General features: G+C 39.7%; 1 protein-coding gene across 2 annotated transcripts in view; it reads right to left on the bottom strand.

Moving 5' to 3' along the window:
- Positions 1-24702, bottom strand: part of MAPRE2 (microtubule associated protein RP/EB family member 2) — a 160062-nt gene that overhangs the window by 45926 nt on the left and 89434 nt on the right. For both annotated transcript variants that reach the window (XM_082640970.1, XM_082640969.1), the window contains one exon: positions 23000-23127. In XM_082640970.1, coding sequence (XP_082497096.1) covers positions 23000-23120 — 121 coding nt within the window. In that variant the 5' untranslated portion in view covers positions 23121-23127. The remainder of the gene's footprint in view (positions 1-22999; positions 23128-24702) is intronic.

Genomic DNA, 24702 nt, shown 5'->3' with positions numbered 1-24702 from the left:
CGCTTATCAGATATCTGATTTGCAAATATTTTCTTCTGTTCTGTGGATTGTCTTTTTCTTGATGGTATCCTTTGAAGCACAAAACTTTTTCATTTTGATGAAAAATTTATCCATTTTTTCTTTTGTTACTTGGCTTTCGTCACATCTAAGAAACCACTGCTTAATCCAAATGCATAATGATTTCACTTACATTTCTTCTAAAAGTTGTATAGTTTAGCCCTTACATTAAGGTCAATGATCCATTTTCAGTTATTTCTTCTATATGGTGTGAGGTTTGGATCCAGACTTCATTATTTTGCATGTGACCATTCAGTTGTCCCAGCACCATTTAATTATCTTGGCACTCTTGTTAAAATCAATTAATTATAAATATATGGGTTTATTTCTGGACTCTCAGCTCTATTCCATCTATACACCTATCCTTGGGCCAGTAACACTGTCTTGATTACTGCAGGTCTGTAGTCAGTTTTGAAATCGAAAGTAGAAGCCCTGCAACTTTGTTCTTCCATTTGAAGATTGTTTCAGCTATTCTGGGTCCCACGAATTTATCTATTAATCTCAGAATCAGCTTGTCAGTTTGTGTAAAAAGGTAGTTGACTACGTCTGCGTCTCTATTCCTGCCCTGCAAATAGGTTCATCTGTACCATTTTTCTAGATTCAACATGGACACGGGGTGGGAGGGAAGGGGCGAATGGGATGAATTGGGAGATGGGAATTGACATATATACACTACCATGTGTAAAACAGATAGCGAGTGGGAACCTGTGGTATAGCACAGGGAGCTCAGCTTGCTGCTCTGTGGTGACTTAGATGGGTGGGATGGGGGGTGGGGTGGGAGGGAGGTCCAAGAAGGAGGGGATATATGTATACATATAGCTGATTCACTTTGTTGTACAGCAGACACTAACACAACATTGTAAAGCAACTATACCCCAATTAAAAAAATAAAAAGAAAAGAAACACAATGTTTTTTTGTGGGGAAAAAAAAATTAGTTGAGATTTTGACAGGGACTGAATTGAATCTAGAGATTAACCTGGGGACTACTGCCATCTTAACAACATAAAGTTTTCCAATCCACGAACATGAGATATCTTTCCACTTAAGTTCCTCCAATGATATTTTAAAGTTTTTAGTATATAAGTCTTATACTTCTTTGTTAAATTTATTCCTATTGTATTCTCTTTAATGCTTTTTTTTTTTTTTTAAATCCTGAGAGCAATAGGACGGTGCTGTAGGGTTACCTGTTGGGAATGAACATACCCAGATTTGCATTTTATAAAGTATTTTTTGTAATTTATTTATTTATTTATTTATTTTTGGCTGTGTTGGGTCCCCGTTTCTGTGCGAGGGCTTTCTCTAGTTGCGGCAAGAGGGAGGGAGCCACTCTTCATCGCGGCGTGCGGGCCTCTCACTATCGCGGCCTCTCTTGTTGTGGAGCACAGGCTCCAGATGCGCAGGCTCAGTAGTTGTGGCTCACGGGCCCAGTTGCTCCGTGGCATGTGGGATCTTCGCAGACCAGGGCTCGAACCCGTGTCTCCTGCATTGGCAGTCAGATTCTCAACCACTGTGCCACTAGGGAAGCCCCTTTAATGCTACTTTAAGTGGAATTGTATGCTTAATTTTATTTTTGGATAGTTAATTAATGTTAATAAGGTTGATTTTGGGGGTACTGATCTTGTATCCACCAACCCTGCTTAACTGACTTATTAGTCATAATAGTTTTTTGTTGATTCCTTAGGATTTCTACATACAAGATCATGACTCTGCAAACAGAGAGAGTTTTACTTCTTCCTTTCTAAGCTGAATGCCTCATTTCTTTTTCTTGCCCAGTTGCCCTGGCCAGAACCTCTAGTAAAATGTTGAATAGAAGTGCCAGTAGTGGACATCCTGTCCCGTTCCTTGTCTTAGCGGGGAAGCATCTATTCACTGCTAAGTATGATAATAGCTATGGGTTTTCCATAGATAGCATTATTATCACACTAGGAAGTTTCCTTCTATTCCTAGTTTTAGTGTTTTTAATCATGAAAGGGTACTGAATTTTGTCAAATGCTTCTTTAAATATCCACTGAGAGTATCATGTGGCTTTTGTCCTTTATTCTATTAATATGGTGTATAACATTGATTGCTTTTCATGTTAAGACAACCTTGCATTAATCCTATTTGATCATGGTGCATAATCTTTTTATATGTTGCTGGATTTATTCTGCTAGTATTTTGTTGAGGATTTTTATGTCTATATTCATAAGAGATACTGGTCTATAGTTTTCTTGTGATGTATTTATTTGTTTGTTTGTTTGTTTTGGGCCACTCTGTGCCACATGTGGGATCTCAGTTCCCCAACCAGGGATCGAGCCCATGCCACCTGCATTGGAAGCACGGAGTCTTAACCACTGGATCGCCAGGGAAGTCCCTGGTTTTGTTATCAGGGTAATATTGGCCTCACAGAATGAGTTGTAAATTGTTCCCCTCTCTTTTACTTTTTGGAAGAGTTTTTAAAGGATTGGTGTTAGTTTTTCTTTAAATATTTGGTAGAATTCACCATTAAGTTATTTGGGCCTGGGCTGTTCTTTGTGGAAATTTGTATTGAAATTACTAATTCAATCTCTTGTTTTATAGGTCTATTCAGAATTTCTATTTAAGTAGTTTATGTCTTTCTAGGTATTTATCCATTTCATCTAGATTACTGAAAATTGATCTTTAAACATTTACTTCTATTGTTACAGAGTTATTACTCATGAGTTCTAATAAATTTTCAGTTACATCTCTGGTTTTCTAGGGCGAAATCAATGCAGAAAGTAATGCCTTTGTTATACCATATATACATGTATATGGTATACAAAAAATATGTACCAACTACCTTTTCAACCACCATGGAGATAATAAAACTGGTTTCCTTCTTTGATTAACATGATCAATCATCATCATTGATTTCCTAATGTTGAATCATCTTTGCATTCCTGGACTAAGTCCTACTTGGTAATGTTTACAAAGTCTTCAATACAGTGCTGGTTTAGATTTGCAAACTCATAAGTGAGATTGTGTGCAACATTTTGTGTGTGCTTTTGTCTTATTTTCTTATGGTTCTTTTAAGTTTAAAAAATAAATATAAAATATGGGAGGGACTTCCCTGGTGGTGCAGTGGTTGGGAATCCGCCTGCCAATGCAGGGGACACAGGTTCGAGCCCTGGTCCAGGAAGATCCCACATGCCGCGGAGCAACTAAGCCTATGTGCCACAACTACTGAGCCTGTGCTCTAGAGCCCGCAAGCCACAACTACTGAGCCTGCGTGCCACAACTACTGAAGCCCACGCGCCTAGAGCCCGTGCTCTGCAACAAGAAAAGCCACCACAATGAGACGCCCACACACCGCAATGAAGAGTAGCCCCCACTCACCGCAACTAGAGAAAGCCTGCACGCAGCAACGAAGACCCAACGTAGCCAAAAATACATAAATAAGTAAATAAATAAAAAAAACTTAAAAAAATAAATAAAAACTTGAGCGCTAAAGTTAAAAAATTTTTGATTAGAATCCTTACTGCACAACTTGTTACCTGTATGTCCTGGGCATTTCACACCTTCCCTATGCACTTCAGAGCCCCATGAGCATCAAATAAGCTAATTTTTTCAATAAACAATGAAGAAAGGGTGGATCACATTAGGATTTCCAGTAAATGGTATGTTATATGATCATTTAGGTATAATATCGTATGTCATTTTCTAGAGTCAAAGGAGCCTCTGAGGATTTTTAAGAATTATCTTATTGACTTTGTGGACTATGCTACAGATTTCTTGCTATTGCCTCTGGTTATGTCCATTTGGGTATTTTCAACTTCCATTCCTCAAATATCTAGTGCTTAAAGAGACATCAGGAAAAGGATACCTTGACATTAATTTTTGCTACTAAGAACATCATCAGTGGTTCTTGTGGAGCAGGAAACCACACTCAGGCATAACCTGAACAAGGCTGCCATGTTCTGATTCCCATCAAAGGTCGACCCTCCACCTCTTCTCTGGATCACATCTCCCCTCCCGTTCTCGTTGATGTCGCTCCTGCAACTATCCTCACTCTCTCTTGCAATGTTAATTTCTTTCCATATGGACTATTCTTAACATGTGCAAACATACTCTAGTATCATGTGACTTTGACAAAATAAGATAGAAAAACTTCCTTAACTCCACATGATCCATTAGCTATTGTGCTATTTCTCTCCTCCTATACACAGCAAAACTTGACAAAATTGTCTATTTCCATTGTTTCATCTACCATTCAAATCAATTCTGTTGTCTTCCAATCTTACCCTGTTCTGGTCAAGGCCATCAATAGCTTCTCTGTTACTGAATCTAACAGTCACTTTTCTTTCTTCATCCAACTCAATCTCTGAATAGTATTTGGCTCTGGTGACCACTCCCTCCTTGAAATTCTGTATTTTATTCCTTAATTAGACAAAATGGGTACCAACTAACTTGAAAATTCAGGAATCACTGCCATTGTCCTGAAAGTCTAGCCAGCCACGAATCAGAATGTTCCTCATTGACAGGTGTAGAGATTTGGGGGTCATGTCATTAATCTCGCAATAATGTGGGCCTACATTTTACACAGATCCCACTTTCATCAAATTATGCCAAGGCTGCCATTATTCATGTACTGCCCCTTGCTAAGGATACCACAGTGATTCCTACGAAACCACTACAAAATCCAAACTCCTTGCCTGGCCTGCAGTGTCCTGTGACCAGGCCTCTGTCCACCTCTCCCTGGAAGCTCCTTTCACACTGGCTTCCTTGTTACTCCATGTTCTTGCTATTCAGATCAAGGCTTAGACGTCACTTCCTCAGAGAGGTCCTTCCTGACCATGCCATCTGTAGTCACCCTCCAGTTACTCTACCACCTCATCTAGTTTTATGTCTGGTATTTTACTGTTAACTCATATGTTGGTTTGTGGTTTACTGCCCCCCTCACTGGAATGTAGGTTTCAAGAGAGTCTGCACTTTAATCGGTCTTGGTCCCCTCTGTATCCAAGCCTTTACTGCAGTACCTGCCATAGTGTGGGCTTCAATAAACATCCGGTTAATGAATGAAGGTCTACAGGTTGTATAGCAGTTGAACAACAACAAGGGATGGTAAATGATAAAATTCGAATGTTACCGAAGTCCCAAATATGAGGTATCACTGGAAGAGTTGCTACATATTCTTTTAAAAATTGATGGGGTATAAATACATTAAAAACAGAACAAAATAAAACAAACAAACAAAAACCTAACTAAAACAAGAGCCACTCTGGAAATCAGTCTTCAGTAAAGTGAAAAATAAGCTTCAAAAGGCTAAATATTAGATATCACACCAAAGTAAAAGCATTCCAAATTGTAGGATGTTGTGTTCACCAAGAGATTAATTATGATGGGCTATGCTCTAAGCCTATCAGCTCAAGGTGCCACTGCAGTTATGAAGGTCAACAAGATTCTGGAAATAATCAGGAAATAAGTAGAAAAAGGGAAAATATTCTGTCTTTGTACAGTGCCTGTGCCTATAGCCCTAAGGATGGTTTCAGTTGTTATATATCAAAAGTGACATAATGGAGCTGAAAAACTTGGGGATAGGAATCCAAAAGGAACAGTTGGGGCACTGTATAAAGGCAGAACTCAAAAATGAATATCCAGACTCAAAAGATTTGAGGATTTATGATTTCAATGTATGAAATCATGAAAAGCACGAGAAGACAAATAATCTCATTTTTACCAGATCCCAGGACCTCAGTAGAAGAATATCAGGATAAACTGACATTTTTAAAAGGAAAATTTCAAATAACAAAAGGGAAAGGAAATATTACTTTATAAGTTTATGGACTGCATTATGCCAAGAAATATAAGAAATGAAAACACCTACGTCTGTATAAAATCTATTAAAGCTTTCATATCTATTGTAAACATTCTGAACCCCACAGAGATAAGTATTTTTAATTATCATCATTCTATTTTAGAGACTTGGGAACAGGCTCAGAAAGTCATTCAGCTAACGAAAGTAACAAAAGTAGAACTTACACTCTGTTCTGAACTCCAGTTAAAATTTTTTTTCTTCTTCTCTATGCTGCTTCTAGGAATTATAAAATTTTAGGGTTCAAAGAGAGTTTAGAAAATTTGCTAGATTATAATTTTATAAGGAGTCACAAAGGAAAGTGCAAGAGAACATATGAACCTTTCAGACTGACAGGAGGAGTGTCAGCCATACGTTTCCTCCTCATAGAACAATCCTGGGCTAGACAGATAGCTCATTAATCTGCTCCAAGGTCATGGTTTTATATTTTAGTATATATACTCATAATAACTTTATTTTACATATATAGTGTATATATGTAAATATAATAAGCACATCCTTTCTCAATAATATATTACTATTCACTTTGTTGTACACCTGTAACTAATACAACATTGTAAGTCAACTATACTCCAATAAAAATTAAAATAAATAAATAAATAACATTCTATATTCCTTGAAAAAATATATATATTACTGCTGTCAAGATTTCACAGTACTCTCCCAGAAATGGGACACAATCTGTGGAGAAGATATCAAGCTATTTTGGGTTCAGCCACGAACAGCTACTCAAATTGCCCATCTGATTTTCTCCCAGGCCGGGCAGCCCTTATACAGAAAAGCCTATGTCACTGAGGTCTTCAGTTACTACTTTTCTACAATCTTACTTGGTACCGAGGAAGGGTCAGAAGGAAAGAATGACAACGTCTATTCACTGGACACGTCTATGCCATTATGCCTTTCATTACAGAAATCATTACAGGCAAACAACTTTTTTAAAAGCTTCTTCTGGGCCTCCCTGGTGGCGCAGTGGTTGAGAGTCCGCCTGCCGATGCAGGGGATGCGGGTTCGTGCCCCGGTCTGGGAGGATCCCATATGCCGCGGAGCGGCTGGGCCCGTGAGCCATGGCCGCTGGGCCTGCGCGTCCGGAGCCTGTGCTCCGCAACGGGAGAGGCCACAACAGTGAGAGGCCCGCATACCGCAAAAAGAAAAAAAAAAAAAAAAAAAAAAAAAAGCTTCTTCTCTCAAACTAATATCAGTGAGGACCAGGGAGGGAGCGGGAAGGATAGAGAACCAGACTGTCGGAACTTGGATCTAAGCCTCAATCGTCTTGAACGGACTGTGACATGTCATCACACCCTTCTAAGCCAACAGTATTTCTAGCTGCAAAATGTCTGGTCTGGACAGATCTCTAAGCTCTAAAATTAGATGATTCTCTAATTCAAAGTCCATCACCAACTTGTCTTTTAAGGGATACTTGATATTTCTGCTAATTAGGACGCAACAATGTCTTTCATCCTCATATGACTAAGACTTTTGCCAGCGCGCCTGCCTGTAGCCATCACCGTCCTTTGCCACAGTTGCTGTAGGAGCCAGGAGTACACAGCTGCACCTGGAGGGATGCTCCCAGGAGCACCCAGTCATGCCCTTCCCAGATTATATCTTCCAGGTACTCCTCTTTGAGCTCTCGATATTGATACACTCAGCAACATAACCATATTTTCTGTCATCTTCAGCAGCTGACTATTAAATATCTTTCCTGTTAGAATATTGTTTTTACACAATAATCACAAAATCATTCCAGCTCTGTTTTCGCATTAAGCCCTGTCCTTCCTGGAACTGACCTCACTGCAGAACTGCATATGTTACCAAAGCCCAAACCTCATGCTGAAGGCAGTATTTCCCTTTAAGAAATCAGGGCTTCCTAACGAGGAAAGTGAGGCTGCAAAACACAGGGTTACATATTTCCAACACATCAGCAGAAATCGCTCTACCTACACAAACAGAAGGCTGAAGAGCTTAATGGCAACTGTGAGATAATAATGCTTTGAAACATTAACATTTTAAAGGAATTTAAAATCCCAAACTTCAACTGCATGTTTCTAATACAACAAAAAGATGCTGAAATTGGTAGTAGCTCTGTGCTGTTTTCATAGGCATCTTTCACATTCCTGGCATGAACAGCAGCTCCATAGCTTCAGTTACCACAGTATTATTTAACTCTGTGAAAGTGAACTTAGAACACTGTCTACTTCACCTGCCCCAAATCACAAATGCAAAAATAAGATCTGCAGTTCAGAAACATGGTTTCAACTGAGCTTGTTCCCGGGAATTCCCACGGTCCTCAACTGAGCGTCCTACTTCTTCTCACTGCTTGGAGTTATGTCAGAAACTTTTAATTCAAATTTTAAATGAGTCTCAAAGACAAATAGCTTTCAAACCAATTCCTTGAAGAGGAAAAGGAGTTAGAACCAGCAGGAAGATTTCACCTCCCGCAGACCTAGACACAGAAGGCTTCTGTGACTTGTGCCGAGTGCTGAAAGCATGCTATCCGTGCCCTTCTCCACACTCAGAGGAAGCTGTCAAAGGACATTTTCATCACCTTTCTTTTACAGAAAAAGAAATAAGCCAGCAATCATTATTCCGGCAGATGGATTTTTAAGAGTATCAGCAGATATATTAAAAATCTTTGTTAAACCATGTGGTTGGACTTTCATCTGATACATGCCCTCAAGTTTTTACTGATTCATATGATATCAAACCTTTTTAAGAATCTTATACGGCTGCAGCAAATTGCAGTTAAAGATACCAATGTCCCCTGTTCACAACCTGCCTTCAAAACCCAGGAGTACTTTTTAAAAAGTAAAGTTACCTTTAAATCAGATTTTTATTAAGAAACCTGCAGAACAATGTTAAAAGTGACACCTTCCATAGAGATAATCGATCAGATATTAAGATCAATGTACCGAGTTGATTTAGTGCTTCTTCATCAAAAAATCATGGAAGAATGAAGACTGTTTTCCTCTATCTTTCAATAGGAAATTTCAATGTAGTAAAAATCTACATACCAAATAGCCCTTGATTAAGATTTAGGTACCAATATTTTTATTAAAAAATTATTATTAAATTTTAGAGAAATAATTAGATTATAACAGAAATACATAATACTCAGAACAGAGCTGGCATTTTAAGAGTGGTATTTGTGAAAATAATTTTCATAGAAATTAACTGCAACTCTATCTGTGTTGAAAACTGGAATGCAAAGCACGCTAAAGTCTAACTGGACTGTTTACAGTTGTTTTATTCAATGAAATCATAATTACCCTGTAACTTATCATCTTGCATTTGAATGCCTTAGGGAAAAATATAAAACTCCAAATCTGCCTATGGATGCAGACAAAGATTCAGTCAATTGAAACAAGAAAGAAATGGCAGGTGAAGGATCATCGTATTGGTTTGAAAGATTTCTTTTTCACTGCTAATTGACGACCCAGAGCTGGGTGCTTGGTTTCACTTCTAGTTTCTAACACCAGTGATTTCCCTTAGGGTAACGTGCTCATCAAATTTTACCAAAACAAGCTGCCTGACATATGCAGCTTCGTACCATAAGATCTGGCTTCTACGTGGGGATCATGAATGCAGGAAGGAGGAGAGGCACTTGGAGCGCAGGCAGGAATGGTGTGCGGGACAAAATGTCACTGGCTCCCAGGGAGTCTGATACTGAAACTGGCAGCGAGACATACCAAAGGATGAAGGCCTAGAATAGAGCTGAAGTTAGAATTGGGCATTCCAGACAGAGAAGGACAAGGAGGCACCGAAAAGCCTTTATTACACATGAAAAACAAGGAAGAAAGGTACATATGAAACCCATTCTGAAGGGGTCAGTTTTCTTATTAGGGTCATCAAAATAGAAAGCTCTGTAAAGCTGTAGTATCAGAGGATATAAACAGTTTCTCTGTGTACTCCATTCAGGTATTTTCACACATTTGTTTGTATTACCTCCTCTACTTTAATGGACAAAAAGTTTTTTCTGTAAGTACTGATTACATGTGTGACTATGTAAAAATGCAAGATTTAAATTAAGAAAAGCTTGAGGAGAAGGTAAGAATCTGAAAAGATAGATTTCCTATCTAATTTCTGTGGTTATAGGCTAAAGAAACGCCCATCTGTAGGTGGCACAGAGGGATGTCACTTTGTTTATTAATCAATGAAAAACCAATAAACCAACAACTACTTATTGAGGAATATGATTTTACTCTTAAAGGACCAAGGAATTTAGTTTTAAGAGACCAGAGAAACACACATGGAAAAACTAGCAAAAGTACAAAACAACTCTAAGTGTTAAGCTATGAGACACAGAAATACTAAAGGAGTTAGTTCAAAAATTCTGCCCAATAAACTCCCCCAAAAGAGTAATCAATATTAACAAAAGAAGTCAAGTCAAACTTGCATGGTCATTTCCAGTCCTCAAGGACCTTGACCTCTAATGTTGAGGTTACAGGTACTTAATGACCTTAAGACTTTAAGAGGGAGCACACAGAGTTTGTTGAAAGAATGGGCTGGAAGGTGGTATTGGAGGTGGTCCTCAAAGGAGCCATTCCAAGCAAAAATGGGGAATTACAACATCTGATGAAAGATGAGTTTGGGCAAATGCAGGTTATGGGTAGGGGAGTCATGGGGGTAGATGCTAGAAAGATGGTTGCAGCCAGACTGTTCAAGGCTTTAAAAACAGCAGTTTAATTTAATTTGGTAGGTAGTGGGGAACCAATGCTTATTTCTTGGCACAAGTATCTTTATCTATTTTAGGGACAAATGAGATTACGGATAAATAAACTAAAGCTGTCCATCAACAGATGAATGGATAAAGAAAATGTGGTACACACACACACACACACACACACACACATACACACACTGGAATATTACTCAGCCATAAAAAAGAATGAAATAATACCATTTGCAGTAACATGGATGGACCTAGAGATTATCATACTAAGGGAAGTAAGTCACAAAGATAAATATCATATGATATCACTTATATGTAGAATCTAAAATATGACACAAACGAACTTATTTATGAAACAGAAACAGACTCACAGACATAGAGAACAGACTTGTGGCTACCAAGGGGGAGGGAAGGATTGGGAGTTTGGGATTAGCAGAGGCAAACTATTATATATAGGATGGATAAACAAGGTCCTACTGTATAGCACAGGGAACTATATTCAACATCCTGTGATAAACCATAATGGAAAAGAATATGAAAAAGAATATATATAACTGAATCACTTCATTGTACAGCAGAAATTAACAGAACACTGTAAGTCAACTATACTTCAATAAAGTTTTTTAAAAAATCCCTAAAGGTTATAAACTTTTCCCAGTTTTTCAGGCAATTTCTACTGAATCATTGCTCATATCATTCTATCAACAGTTCTATATGCAGGCCACTATGTGAACTCTGGGTATCATAGCTGATGAAGAGGCTTTTAGTATAGTGGAAGATGCAGTGGTGTGAACAGACCAGCATAAACCCACAGTCCATTTCTACACTATGGACCACTTGCTCAGGTTGCCTTTTTTTTTTTTTTTTTTTTTTTTTTTTTTGCGGTACGCGGGCCTCTCACTGTCGTGGCCTCTCTCATTGCGGAGCACAGGCTCCGGATGCGCAGGCTCAGCGGCCATGGCTCACGGGCCCAGCCGCTCCGCGGCATATGGGATCCTCCCGGACCGGGGCACGAACCTGTATCCCCTGCATCGGCAGGCGGACTCTCAACCACTGCGCCACCAGGGAGGCCCCTCAGGTTGCCTTTTTAACGGCTAAAGTCACTGTCCCTGGGACTGAGAGCTGCAGGGTTCTTCCCAGATCAAAGCCATTTCACCTGCTTTCCAAGACTTGCAGGTGAGGGTTTCTTCTCTACTGCCACTCCCCATCACATCCAGTCTACCGGCTCTCACCAATACCAGTACCAATACCAATACCATCCCCTATTTTCCAGAGGTAAGCACTCTTCCCCACAGCTCCCTGAGAAGAGGCCTAGAGGCCACAGAAAACCCAGAAGGCCAGGGGTGGTACCAAAGGAAGTCCCCAGCAATTACAGAGAACTACCACATAACATTCATGCAGACTGTGATACCTAAGACAGTATTTTTCTATGATAAATTGCTTTCTGTATATTTTGAAGGTTAACCCCAGAACACTTTGCTTTTCTAAGCACAATTCTAGTATTAGGAGGAGCCCAAATTAGTATGAGGACTGTATAAGTATTTACTTCTGAGATTCAATCACATGATCACAGAATAAATAGAAAGACTGGAATTTAACTTTAGTTTAAAAAAAAAAGAACCAAAAAGGCAGGAAAGGAGTTTTTTTAAAACACTGAATTTAAACACAATTATGTGTAATTTTAAAGTTGCCATACACCATGAATTGTCATACAAATGTAATCTAAAAGAAATCATAGTGGAGAAATGATCCTCCTTATGGAGGATGTCAAGAGAAACTGCAGGAAATTGTGCTGTCATGAGTTTCACATTTACATGCTTCTTATTGTCAAATAAGTTGGTCATAAGAGCTTATGAGTGTTAATACTTGGATAAGAACAAACTCTTGCAAGGGAGGGGACAAATAAAGAGAGGTAACTTGCAATCGGCCTGAATTATGTAATGGTTACAGGGTGGAAAAAAATCCAATCTGCGGAGTGATGGTTATTTTAAGAGGTGCCAAGCAATTCAATTCTTCTGTTTCCAGGTATGTAATTCTAACATGCCCAAACATTTGACAGTGACTTCCTTTTTTAATAGTGTCTACATGGCTGATAAACTGTAAATTTAAAACACAATTTGGGAAAAAATAGGTTAGAAAAAAAATTTCCTTTTGAAGAACAGTAGAACTCGAAGATGCTTGCTTGGCTTCATCATCTCAGTTGTGTAGAAACTGGACAGCCTACTACTGCTTCAGATATTCAGAGCACAGACTGCCCATTCGTGTTATAAGGCCATCTGTTGGTGAGACAGGCTGGAGGAGCACTACTTTTTGTTCAGGGACCTTGCTCCACCTTTGTTTTGCACTGGGGAAAGCTGAGAAAAAGGATCTTGAATGCTCTGGATACAAATGTGTCAAAGGAGAACTCTGGTAGTAAAGGACTGGGTCCTAACTAGGTATAGTCTGTATTGCTTTTCGTACCGAGCTGTATCCCCAGATCCTAGCCCGCCTTCTGACACACTGTAGGCACTCAATAAATATCTGCTGACTTCAGGAATACATAAAGCGATATGTTAGAACATCAAAAAGACATCTAAACAGTACCTTTACTTGAAATCCCCAACTTTCTCTTCTCAGCCTGAATCTTATCCGTATGAAAAACCTAGTTAGGAGAGCATTCCAATTAAACTCCATTTCATAAATATTTACTGACCATCCACTAAATCTGCATGGCTGTTTGGCCAAAGACCCAAGAAGCTTTTCTAGGATGACATAATTTCCCCTTTCTTCGAATACTATGGCATTTATTACCTGCCACTTCACTGCCCCCTCTTCTGCTGCCTTGAATCCTAACTTAGGTTTCAGAGTCTCATGTGTGCATGTACGTGCATAAAATGCTGCACCTTCTCTCTGCTTGAGCAAACGTTTTCTGCCTAAAATGTCGTTTTGCCACCTTTTACATTTGAACAGAAATTTCTCGTTTGTTAAGTTTAGCCCAAACATCACCTCCTCTGTGGAGTTTTTCTGTTCCCAGTGTAGAATTAACTGTTTCACTATAATGGCTACAGAAGCCCAGCAGTAAGTTGGACTTGCATTTTAATTAGCGATCTCTCCTAGCTGACTGCTGGGTAACTCTTTAAGACCGGGGATGGGGTACAATTCATCTCTCTACTGGGCTGGCACAGTGTCCACTATGACTATAAACCACTGGCAGCTCTAGAATTTCCTCTATGGCAAACAGATACGGTCATAAGGGGACAAAACTGGATGGGAGACAGATGACTATTCTTAAATGTTGCACCAGCACGTCCCTTTGTACAAGACTGAGAAAACATCAACTTTTCATATGAAAGGAGTTGGAGAAGTACTGACAGAGGTGCTCAGCACAGCTAAAGCAATCCAGGTTCACTGAACAGAATGAAATACGTGGGAAACAGTGATTCCTTGAGTCATAAATCCTTTGGGGGACCAAGCTGATAACAACATTATCCTAGAAGATGTTCTTTTTTCTCAGTAGCATAGATATTGAAGAAATGAGGATGTTAATTGTCATCTAAGGTCCAAGCTTATTAAAATAAGCCTGGGTTCATTCTTGGGCTTCAAACGTGCACGTGTGTCTCCAAGGAGCCATTATTTTGGTTACTGTTCCACTGACCAGGGATTATCCTGAGAGAACCGAATCGCTGCAGGTGGCAACATTTCAGAGCGCCCTCATCTTGCTTGGAGGGTAAGAGAGTTTAGAGCAGGAGAGGAAGCAAGAAGAACAGCCAAGAGAAGGGGAGCCTCCTCCCCCACCCACTCTCAGCACGTAGAGTAAAAAAGAACTTGATAAGATTGGGAGCAAATGCCTGTCTGTTTCTACTAGCATCTCGGCTACCTTTGCTAAGAAAGTTCTTGATGATGATACTAGGTCCCAGTGTGCAATCAGCAGACTTACCAGATGTGTCTCATTACCTCAGTGAGTAATTTAAAGGGTGGGGATGTGGACTTCTAACTTCTCTGTTCCTAGAGATGTTCAGTGGGCTCCCGATAAATGGATATGGAAAAAAATCAAAAACGTGCACACGCACACACCCCTCTTCCACATCTACAGTGGCTGCACGCACGAGCAAGGAGAGCGTAAGGCTGTGATCCAGGGAGGCCCCAGCTAGCACCAGCCGTGAACACCTGGCTTCTCTGGGCTTTTATCCTCTTACATAAAATAGGAATTAAAAAGTCCTATTCTTCTTCTGCACACAGTTGTTATAAGAATTAAAATAAATAATACATAAAAAAGCACAATGAAAATGCTAAAGGACGATACATAAAGTTGAGGCCCTATGACATCATTTTGCCCCTAATGTACAAAACCATGTATTATGTGGCTGGTTAAAATAATTGGAGCTATAAAAATGAAGAGGATGGAATGGGATTGTTTCAGCTATGAAATATGAATCTCCAAAATGCATGTTTGAGATTCAAAGGGCAAAGAACCAAAGAACAAAATGAGGTCCTTGGCCTCTCCTGCTAGCAAAGAAAGGGGATGAACACATTCCTAAGATCCTCCAGTTTATCTACGGAAAAACATTTGAGGGCTTCTCCAGTCCTTAAGTCTTTCCCCAGATAAACATATGAGGTGCTTAAGTAATCACAAATTCATTTATAAAAGGAAATGACTATTTTCCACCAATTTTCTACTCTTCCTGTTAAAGTCTTTAGATGATTTAAACTGAAGAGGAGAAAAGGGAAAGAAAAAAAAAGCAATATAAATACAAAATAATGTTTCATAAAGAATATATCCATCACATAAAGTAATTAATATCTTTAGGAAAATCAAAATAACTTACAATGTGTTGGAACATACCTTTCTTTTTCCTTAAGATACTTGTTTTTAAAGATCTTGGTGAATGATTTCAAAATAAAAGTATCATCATATGCTAAGCATCTTATCATAAAGCAAAGACAAAATCAGAGGAGAAGGAGCTCTAAAGGTTTCCAAAATTAGAATTATGAATCACAAAACCCAACATGTCCTTGGGCTCCAGCCCTATGATTCCCACACACTTCACCAATATTTCTGGGGCCGTTGAGTCAGGGCTCCAGGCATAATGCTAACAGAGTCAATGTTGGGGATTTGGAGATTCATTCCTTGGTCTAAGCCCTATACTCTCATCAGTATCATCTTCATCACCTGGACACACCCTACACTTCTTTTGATGACCTGCCCCCAGTACAACAATTCTCATTTCCAGACTCACAACCATGGACCCATTCATGGTTTTGGATTAGCTGAAACTGGGCAGAGTCTTACTATAATAGATTAGAAGAAAAAGAACCTGAACCCAAGGGGAGACTGCATGATAAAGATTTTACAAATGAGTGATATACGTAAGAACCCTGAAGACAGGATTCATCTATGTCATCTGGGAATTTTCCCAGATAAGGAAAAACAGTAAAAGATGAAAGTCTAGGATCTAATTAAGGGTACTGCCTTGTACAAATTCCTGCAAGTATTAAATTTTGTGACTTTATTGAGAATTCTCAAAGGCAATCATTAAAATTTCTAATAATATGTCACCAGTTTGCTTCATTCCTGTTAAGACACAATATTAAGTTCATAGTGATTACATGTTCCTTGATTTTTTGTTAGTATATAAACTGCCAGTCTTCATTCCAGGTGATCTGTTTTCCCTGTTTTACTTCCCCTAGTTTATGGTCTTCATCTCTACTTCGGAGGGATTCCAGTAGAAATGGGTAAGAAAAGAAACGACACATCTGTAGGTCTGTCCCTCTGGAAAATACTAACGGAGTTGCCTGACACCTATTCAGTTAGAGGCCTGTCCAGTTATTGTATCACTGAGGACTGGCTTTACGGAAATGAAAATATTTGTTGCATTTCTTCCAAAGAACTGAGCAATTCCATGGTTTCCGAGAAAATCCCAGATGTACGCACAGTTTCTTCAAAAAAATAGAGTAAAAACAATTTTCACATACTCATATGATATCATCCGGAAAAACTCTACATTTCTCTTAGAGGAACAACATACTTCATGTATTTAAGCGCTGGACCTAATAAAACACACATTATCCTGCGTCCTGGTTACTCCATGTGACTCAAGAGGAGGATTTCTGAGGTGTTTCACAAACTGTGGCCATCCTTCAGCCATTCTAAGGCAGCACCCACTAACTCCCAAAGAATCTGAAGGAAGGTGTTTCTCCACAGACTCGCTGTGTTCCCCACCTCTCCTTTGTAAGCTCAAAGCTCTTCCAAAACAGCACTGGCCACAGTGTGCTTTCTAGTTTTCTGCAGGACAGTGCCCTGCCGTACTGAACTCTTAGAGGACCACGACCCCGTCTTATTAATCCAGATCCCCAGGGCCTAGGCCAAAGAAGGACTCAAAACGTGTAAATAAAAGTAAATTGATTGTCAGAACTTAATACAGTAATGAGACAGATGAAGAGATGGCTGACTGCTTTCAGTATCATACATATACGTGTGTGTGTATGTGTGTATATATCAATACATATATCATCTATGTAAAAAAACAAAATTTATAGGGGCAGTTGGATAAATGGAGGTGAATGCATACACTTTTTTCCACTATGGTATTTAGAATTACAAAATGCAGTAAACAGAAAAACCACAATAAAAACACCAATTTATGTTTATTTTTGGTAACAAAGTAGCAAATATCTATAAACAAACATGTTTAGAAGGAAAAATATATTACTGTATCCCATATTCTACTCAAAAAATAAACTCCCTTCGACAGGTACATTAGTGGAGACACAGGAGTGTATTATCCACTGCAACAACTGAACCCAATGTTGGACCTCCCTCCCCACCTTTTTCCAACTCACTTTTTGCCCACCCCCCTGCCCCGCTCGCCAATTAGTTGGTTTGCTGAGACCAAGCAAACAGATTTTAAAATTAACTTCAGCAAAATAAAATCAGAGAAAACCTGTCAGCAAAACCCCTAAAACCCCACCTCTCTACATAATACATCACAAATAGGAATAATATTCCACTATAATACAATTACATCTGTAACAACAGTAACACAATCCAAGATAACTTAACTTTCTAAAAGCAAATAACAGTCTATGATTTTATAAAGCTAAGTAAGCTCTGGAGCTACCAGACATCGACAAAATATCCTTACTTGGTTTCAGTTCAAGAGAGCCAACTCTCTTGAGAAGGTCTACTAAATTTAGACTCTGAGCTGATTTCATCACTAACCTGTCCTCCTGACAGAGGTCTCTGTGGACAGGAGGAAGAAGGCACAGGGGAACCCATACTAGGGTGAGATCAACCTATTTCACAGGCACAGATTGCAGCCAAAAACATCATAAAGAACGCTCTGCTGGGCTCAGAGCACCTGTCCTACAGGTCCCAGGCACGGCTGACAACCACACCTCTGAATCCTGCAGTGTTACTGTAAAGCCTAGCCCCTTCTGGGAGCCATGAAGGACTGAGAATTGTCATTTTTGATTATGATATGACCAGCTGGATTCAGGAACTTTCCTGGAAGAAGAAAACACCAAAAACTTGATCCAAGACAAAGCCTGAAACAATGTGGAGAAGCACAAAATGAAGCTGAATCAAATCCTGATCATTTTTCTTTTTTTTTAAATTACTTATTTATTTAATTTATTTTGGCTGTGCCAGGTCTTAGTTGAGGCACACGGACTCTTAGTTGCAGCATGCATGTGGGATCTAGTCCCCTGACCAGGGATCGAACCTGGGCCCCCTACATTGGGAGCACAGAGTCTTACCCACTGGACCACCAGGGAAGTCCCTCTGTCTTTTTTTTTAATGCTAGTCAAGAAAAGATCTAAAATTTTCCATTCTAAAAAAATGGTTTCATCCAAACCAAATTTTAGTCAAATACTAAAATGCTCATGAAAATCACTGAGCTGTTATAACTAGCCTAGTGACAGTACTGGAATCTGAGCATCAGTGGTTTGCTTGTGCTGTGGACAGAGAAGGGAGGATGAAAGGAAGGTGGCACAGAGAGAAGGGCAGGCTGCCTCTCTAGCCTCTCTCTCCCATGCACGGGAGAGTCACTCGTCAGGTGCCCACTGGCCAAGCTCTGGCAGCGACCCAGCAGTGGACCAATGGCTCTGCTGCCTGCATCCCAGTTGAGGGGAGAGGACTGGGACACAGAAAAATGGATGTCAGAAAAAAGTTTCCAAGGAAATTTGTATGTTAGAGCAGAGGATGGGGGGTGAAGAGGCAAAGGGAAGATACACTCCTTCCACTCCCAACCAACTCCCTGCCTCATTTCTTTTCATTCTTCTGCTCCAGGTAGCTCACTACCTTTCCTGTCATCTCCAATATGGTACCTCGAGTCACTAAAGCAGATTTATAGGGATTCTTAGCACCATACTTAGCCCATTCTCTCTCTTTGAAAAAAATTTTTTATTTAAAAATTTTCATTTTTCTCTTAACTATATGTCCATTCTCTCTCTTGAATCCCTTATAAAACATCTAGTAAACTGGTTTGAGCCGGTACTAAAGTAAAACCAAAATGTGTCACCCCACAAAAAGCCCTAAACATTTTATTAGGCAATTGAACTAAAAACATAAAATATTTTTAAGCCAAACAAATGTGGTATTTCATGTGGTTCAATCCCCCATCCCAACGTGGGAAATCCACAAATATTCATTTTCAAATCAAATGTAGATGAGCTGTATACTGTCATATTATTATAGGCAGTATTCATACCCACTGACAGCCTGTTCATTTACACAGTCCAGCTTTTCACTTGAAACGTAAAGGTTGTTGTTCACAAGAAATGAATGCGAACTAAATACGCATATGACTGTATGACCCAGATTTCATGTCCAAAGACAATTTCATAAGGTTACATCCTTGGGATAAAATTAAGAGGAGAAAAGAGTGAGTCATTTTCATTCTTTTGCAACTTACTGCAACGTGTTTTTAAGTGTTAAACCTCATACCATCTCTCCTTTAAAAAGCTTTTAAAATGCTTAGATGGAAACAAATGAGATGTTATATAAAGGCAGAAATTTCTGCAGAAAAAGGCACACACACGTGAAGCAGTATGTCAGTTCTTTATGAGCTAAAGAAAGCTGATGTTAGTTTTAATATTAGCTGGAGGGAAATCTCTCAGCTGGAAATTAAAAAAAAAAGAAATAGGAAATAATGCAAATGGGGGAAAAAATGCCAAAGGGGGACTGCTAGGATTGGAACATAAGCACTTAGGAAAAAGAGTAAGGAACAATTTTACTGAACGAGAAAACAAATCAGTTAAAACGTGAAGGTATTTTGTGTATGTTTTTCCACAGCACACTGCTAAAATAATATCACACACAGTAAACTAAAGAAATTAAAATGAAACTGAAAGGAAAAGATATTTTCCAAGAAATCTGACTGACTACTCATTAAGTATGCTGAGGATAAATCACTTAGGTCACCAATATTTGGTTTTGTTCTTATCCTAATAGCACTGTCCTAGCTGCCTTCAATGTCTTCTAGAACAAAGAAGGGTATAAATAAATAAATTCATAAATAAATAAAAAGATAGCACTTCCTGCTAAATGCAATTGCTGAAGGCAAGAGAAAAGTCACAGACTAAATTATGAATGAGGAAATCGTGCCAGATAAATTTTGGATATTTTAACTTTACTTTTAGTGGTTTGGAGTTTCTCTAAAATGCACTGCAAGCTCTTGGCTGCAGCACAGAAGTACTTGGGATGCTTGTTAGAATGCACACTTTAGGCTTCACACATCCAGAGACACTGATTTAGAAGGTGAATGAACCCAAGAACCTGCATTCTTAAGCAGCTTCTCAGAAGATTATAAATGCACATGGTCCACAGTTCACACTCTGATGAAACTACTGCCTAAAATAAAAGACATGTCTCTCTACTGTGGACATTGACATGTTTTTCTGAGCCAAAAAACCCCACAAAAAAACAAAAAAATACCCAAAAAACAAAAAACCAAGACAAACAAACAAAAAAATGTATTTCAATAAAGAAAGGACCCTTTAAATATAATTTAAATAAATATATATTTAAATATTCTTCTGAACCATCAACTTTGTAACCTTAGGTAACCAGTGAGTTATCCTAACAGAAATTATCTATTCTCATGATCAAAATGGTTTCTACAGGTTTCATCAAGCCACGCTGGATAGCAACATAGCTACATACAACTATAAAATGCACACCAATGCTTTCTTTAAGGAAACTGTACAAGAACTCTTCACAGATGCTACCAAAATTTTTGTTGAATTTGCCTTATATGAAATTTGAAAGGCATGCAAAGAATTATACATATTTATATAAGTAATAGGTACACACACATACACACACATATACATGTACACATACACTCCAGCATTTATTACTACTGTATCTAAAAATTCGAATTTGCTTCTCATTTCATTTGTCAGCAAAAACTCCCCAAGTGCATTACATAGGAAGCTCCTCACGGGCTCCTTCAACACTTTAGACCCATGACTGGCAATTTTCTCTATGACTCTTTTTCTTATCTCCTTCCTTCCTGTGTCTCTTTTTGTTTGATAACCAACCCCATGACCCTTATCCACAGGTACATACAGCCACTTTATGGGAAAGATACACAGTTTTGTCTTTGCCCCACAGCAGTTTCCAACTGATTTTCATTCATCCCAATATGACCATTTCTGACAGAAGAGTATGTGTCAGGCCCTATGGAGAAACGGACCCACAATTATAATATAAAGTGGTATTCGCTATTAACAGAAAAGGGATGGCTAATAACAGAAAACACTCTGGGTTGCTTTTCCTCCAGCAAATTAAAAATAAAATATTAGAGAGCTCCAGAACGCACAGCAAGAATGGCACCATAAAACTTGACTGAGTGGAGATTTGCAGCTGAGGAGCGTGCAACAGGGGCTGCTTCTGTCAGTAATTTTTAGAAGTCATTTCAATAGGCCAACAACACATACCTGGGGTGTCATCATAGTCTAAGTCAGCTTTTCTCTAGCTCGTACTGCAGGGCAAAGAACTGGCCGGTTAGCGTTCATTATTGACCTCACAAATCACAGTATTGATATTAGAGGCCTGGGCGCAGAAAGGGTGGGTGAGGCAATGCCTAGGCTCTGGCCACCCTCACTGTCTTGCTCATGAGAAAATGGTGATGGGAGAAGAGGTGTCAGTAGATGGGAAGTTTGTCTGCTAGTCGACTCTAATCCAGTCTAGATGTGGAGAACGGAGAGTGTATTCACTGGGGGTTGGATTCGGGCCCATCTGAGAGTGACTAGTGCGGGCGTTCCAAATTCTGACGGCACCGCATGAAATCCTCTACACATGACCCACTGAGAAAGCCAGCAGAATATCCTTCTGGTGCCCCAACACCACGGCACCAGCTCTACCTGATGACTATTTTGCACCTATCATGTCTCGTGGGATTTCACATGAATACATTTCATAATATTTTCTAGTAACACTATTTCTGGTCAGAGCCAGAGGTAGAGAGGAAAGCTCTTACCTGTTAGTTCACAGGAAGAAAATACTTCCTGTTCCCAAAGGAAGACTATTTCTTTGATAAATACTCTAACCTAAGAATGAGTTACTTTACTAGTGACATGTTCTTTAACAAGCCCCTACTTTATCATTAAAGTCAAATCTTTTCTTTTTTAAAACAAGTTTAGCTCAATATGCATTCCCTGCAGACCTACTTTATAGCAGGCAGGCAGGGTGCCACTGCAGACACATGACAAAGGATGAAACACAGTCCTGTCCTCAAGGGCTCTGGGTACCTTCAGGGGAGTAAGAACCGGACCTTCTAACACAGTATGGCATGCATTATTCTGCAAGGGTGGGCACAGCGCCCCATGAACACTGTGGAGCCTGGGAGGTCTAGGGAACCCTTTGGGGCGGGGGGGTGACAACCGAGTTGGATTTTAAAGTGTGAACGAGATTTTGCTGCAAATGAAAAGAAGGGCAAAGGGAGCCTGAAAAATAGCTGTGGGATGCAAAAGGGAAGGAGTCTTTAGGGAACAAAGAGTATTTTGTGGGACTGAGGCACAGGGGAGAGAGATGTGGAGGATGATGACACCAAGGAGATGGGTTGCAGCCAGAACATAAAGGACCTTATCAGCCACATGAAGGACTGGATTTTATCCTGTAGGAAGGACAATGTGGAGCCTGGAAGGTTTTTAAGGAGAGGTGTTACAGGACCCAATCTGCATATTAGGAGGAGACATGTGGTGGCTGACAGGGGGTGACGGAGAAGAGTCTGGGAGACCAGTTAACAGAGCTTAAGTGAGACCATTCATAACATGTGTTGTGGAGGCTCGATGCTCTTAGGTGGCCATCATTTTCCCCCATATGTTCTTCAATTATATCTGAGCTTTCCCCCTTTAATTATACATCAATACGGATACATATATTTTTTCCTATCCAAAATACATCATTTGTGGTTCATAAAATCACATTCCACACGATAGGGAGTAAACGTTTATGTAAATACTTAAAAGAATCTCTTACCTGAACAAAGCTGTTCCACTTTCGTGTAGTTTAGAGATACTATGTCATTAACCCAGGCAATGATGTCATGTCGGCTCATAGTCTCTTGGGTTATCGAGGTAGAATACACGTTGACTGCCATTCCCCAACTAGAAAAAACAAACAAACAAAGTTTATTTACCTACAAGGAAAAAATTAACTCAGAAAGATGACAGACGTCCATTCAGCTCTGGATCCCTGACAGAACTCTAAGGTTTGTTAGCTCTGGCTAAGCCCTTTCTCTTCCCTTTGTCTCTGTTCTACGTGTTTGCTATAATATGGTTAAATCTCATATATTGTTCATGCAGTATCATTTTTTGTCTCCCTCAACTTGACTCAAATGTTCTTCACGTTCTGAGATTCCTAATCTCTCATGTAATTCAGTGTCTCACTTAGAAGGTAAGTTGGGGAATTCCCTGGTGGTCCAGTGGTTAGGACTCCACGCTCTGACTGCCAAGGGCCTGGGTTCAATCCCTGGATGGGGAACTAAGATCCCATGAGCCGCGCAGCCCAGGCAAAAAAAAAAAAAAGAAAGTGAGTTGGGAATATTTTTTATCAGCTTTAGAGAAAAGGAAGTTCACTTTAGAAACAGGTTACAAATACACTTCATTAGAAAAAAAATCCTTGGGACTTCCCTGGTGGCGCAGTGGTTAAGAATCCACTTGCCAATGTGGGGTACGTGGGTTCTAGCCCTTGTCCGGGAAGATTCCACATGCCGCGAAGCAGCTAAGCCCGTGCGCCACAACTACTGAATCTGCGCTCTAGAGCCCGAGAGCCACAACTACTGAGCCCACGTGCCACAACTACGGAAGCCCGCATGCCTAGAGCCCACGCTCCGCAACAAGAGAAGCCACCGCAATGAGAAGCCCGTGCACCGCAATGAAGAGTAGCTCCCACTCGCCGCAACTAGAGAAAGCCTGCGCGCAGCAACAAAGACCCAACACAGCCAAAAATAAATAAATAAATATATTAAAATAAAAAAGAAGAAGAAAAGTCCTCACCTGATAGTCTCTATTAGTCTCTAAAAGCTTTGGACAAAGCCTTGAAAAAAAAAGTATACAAAAAGTATTTGGATAATCTGGAAGTCCTGCCTGACTGCACAAGTCTTCCTTTCAGCTATGACTGTTAATATACTCCTTCTGACCATTTCATGACACTTACTATTTCCCCCAACTTTTTGCTGGAGGGGCACACACTGGCCATAGAAAAGGTAACAGAAAAGGTTTGTTTTGCTTCAAATGCTTTGATAGTTAGAGTTCGGTGTAATTGGTTTCCTTAATTAATAAACTTTATTTTTTAGAGCAGCTTTAGGTTCACTGCAAAATTAAGTGGAAAGTACAGAGTTTTCCCACATACCCCCCTGTCCTCCACTGCCCCCCTCCAATCTCCCCAGCCGGCTAGTACATGCTAAAATTGGTGAACCTACAATGATACATTATCACCCAGGTTCCATAGTTTACATTAGGTTCACTCTTGGTGTTATACACTGTGCAGGCTGTGACAAATGTACAGTGCCAAGTATCCACCACTGTAGTACCATACAGAATAGCTTCAGTGCCCTAAAAATCCTCTGTGCTCTGCTGATTCATCCCTCCCTCCCACCATTCCTGGCAACCACTGATTTCTTTTAATGTCTCCATAGTTTTACCTTTTCCAGAATGTCACATAGTTGGAACCATAGACTG

Source organism: Mesoplodon mirus, assembly GCF_964341445.2.
Source record: "Mesoplodon mirus genome assembly, chromosome: 13".
Lineage (NCBI taxonomy): Eukaryota > Metazoa > Chordata > Mammalia > Artiodactyla > Ziphiidae > Mesoplodon > Mesoplodon mirus.
The sequence above is the reverse complement of the archived record's forward strand: the minus strand, read 5'-3'. Positions and strand labels throughout refer to the sequence as shown.